General features: G+C 38.7%; 1 protein-coding gene across 1 annotated transcript; it reads left to right on the top strand.

Annotated features, from left to right (window-relative positions):
* On the top strand, positions 1-1,677 carry HELRODRAFT_177753 (hypothetical protein; the record flags this gene model as incomplete). The annotated part of the gene is made up of 1 exon (XM_009025909.1): positions 1-1,677. The coding sequence occupies one exon, from the start codon at positions 1-3 to the stop codon at positions 1,675-1,677; it is 1,677 nt and encodes a 558-aa protein (XP_009024157.1).

Genomic DNA, 1,677 nt, shown 5'->3' with positions numbered 1-1,677 from the left:
ATGAAGAAATCTAACCGTAGTTGTTTGAATGAACCAGACAATTTTTGTTATATTTGTGGGCAATTTACACCTCGTGATCAGCGAAAAAATTTGTCAAACAGAATAAAGATTGCCTACTACCATTACTTTGGAGTAAAGGTGGCGGATCAAGAAAGAACCTGGGCTCCACATATTTGCTGCAGTGTTTGCTACGTAGGTCTCACTCAATGGTTAAATGGGAAAAGAAAGCAAATACCTTTTGCCATTCCAATGATATGGCGTGAGCCAAGAGATCACCATTCAGACTGCTACTTTTGCATGACAAATATACAAGGACATTCTAAGAAAACCAAAGCATCAATTTTGTACCCTAACTGTTCATCTGCAATAAAACCAGTTCCCCACAGTGTTGAATATCCTGTTCCAACTCCTCCTACAGACACTGTTCTTTATAGCGAAGAAGAACAAAGTGGTGATGAAAAGGTTGATGTTGAATACAAACCAGATTACGACAAAGATAAACCTTACATGATCACGCAGGGAGAACTTAGTGATCTGGTAAGGGACCTTGGGTTAACTAAAAATAAAGCAGAACTCCTGTGGTCTAGATTACAGCAATGGAATTTACTGGACAGAGGAACTAAAATATCCCATTTTCGTGACCGGCACACCGAATTTGCAAAATTTTACAACAAAGAGGACAATATATGTTACTGTGTAGACATTGCTGGATTAATGACAAAATTGGATGATGAGTATGATCCTGTAGATTGGCGTCTGTTTATTGATTCTAGTAAAGTCAGTCTAAAAGCAGTTCTGCTACATAACGGAAATGTTAAACCATCCATTCCTGTAGCCCATGCAGTGGGTATGAAAGAAACATATGAATCTATGAAGACACTTCTTAAAGTTATAAAGTACACTGATCACAACTGGAATATCAGTGGGGATCTCAAAGTTGTTGCTCTTCTTCTTGGGATGCAATTGGGGTACACGAAACACATGTGCTTTTTGTGTCTGTGGAACAGTCGTGATGATGCAAATCACTATCTCGTCAAAGACTGGCCTGCGAGAATTGATCCGGTACCTGGACAATTTAACATTCTTCACGAATCGTTGGTGAATCCTGACAAAATCTTCCTTCCTCCTCTTCATATCAAATTAGGAATATTTAAAAACTTTGTCAAGGCGCTACCTACTGATTCGAAAGGATTTATTTATCTTAAAGATAAATTCAAAACCACTCTCACAAACGCAAAGATAGCTGCAGGAGTTTTTACTGGACCACAGATACGTGAAGTTATTCGTGACCCAAATTTCAAATTACAACTAGAGCCTGTGGAGTTGCTGGCTTGGGAAGCGTTTGTGGCACTGGTTCAGAATTTTTTAGGAAACCACAGATCAGAAGACTATGTGAACTTGGTAGAAAACTTCATAATGGCATACCAAAACATGGGTTGTAGAATGTCCCTAAAAATCCATTTCCTCCATTCCCACCTTAGCTTCTTTCCTGCCAATTTAGGAGCTGTCAGTGATGAACAGGGAGAAAGATTCCATCAAGAAATCTCTGTTATGGAACACCGGTATCAGGGTCGTTTTGATAGTAACATGATGGGGGATTTCTGTTGGTTTCTACAGCGTGAAAGTGAAAGTCAATATAAGCGCAAAAGATCATTATCGACAAATTATTTTTATTAA

Source organism: Helobdella robusta (assembly GCF_000326865.2).
Source record: "Helobdella robusta unplaced genomic scaffold HELROscaffold_44, whole genome shotgun sequence".
NCBI lineage: Eukaryota > Metazoa > Annelida > Clitellata > Rhynchobdellida > Glossiphoniidae > Helobdella > Helobdella robusta.
This window is presented reverse-complemented; position numbering and strand designations above follow the sequence as displayed.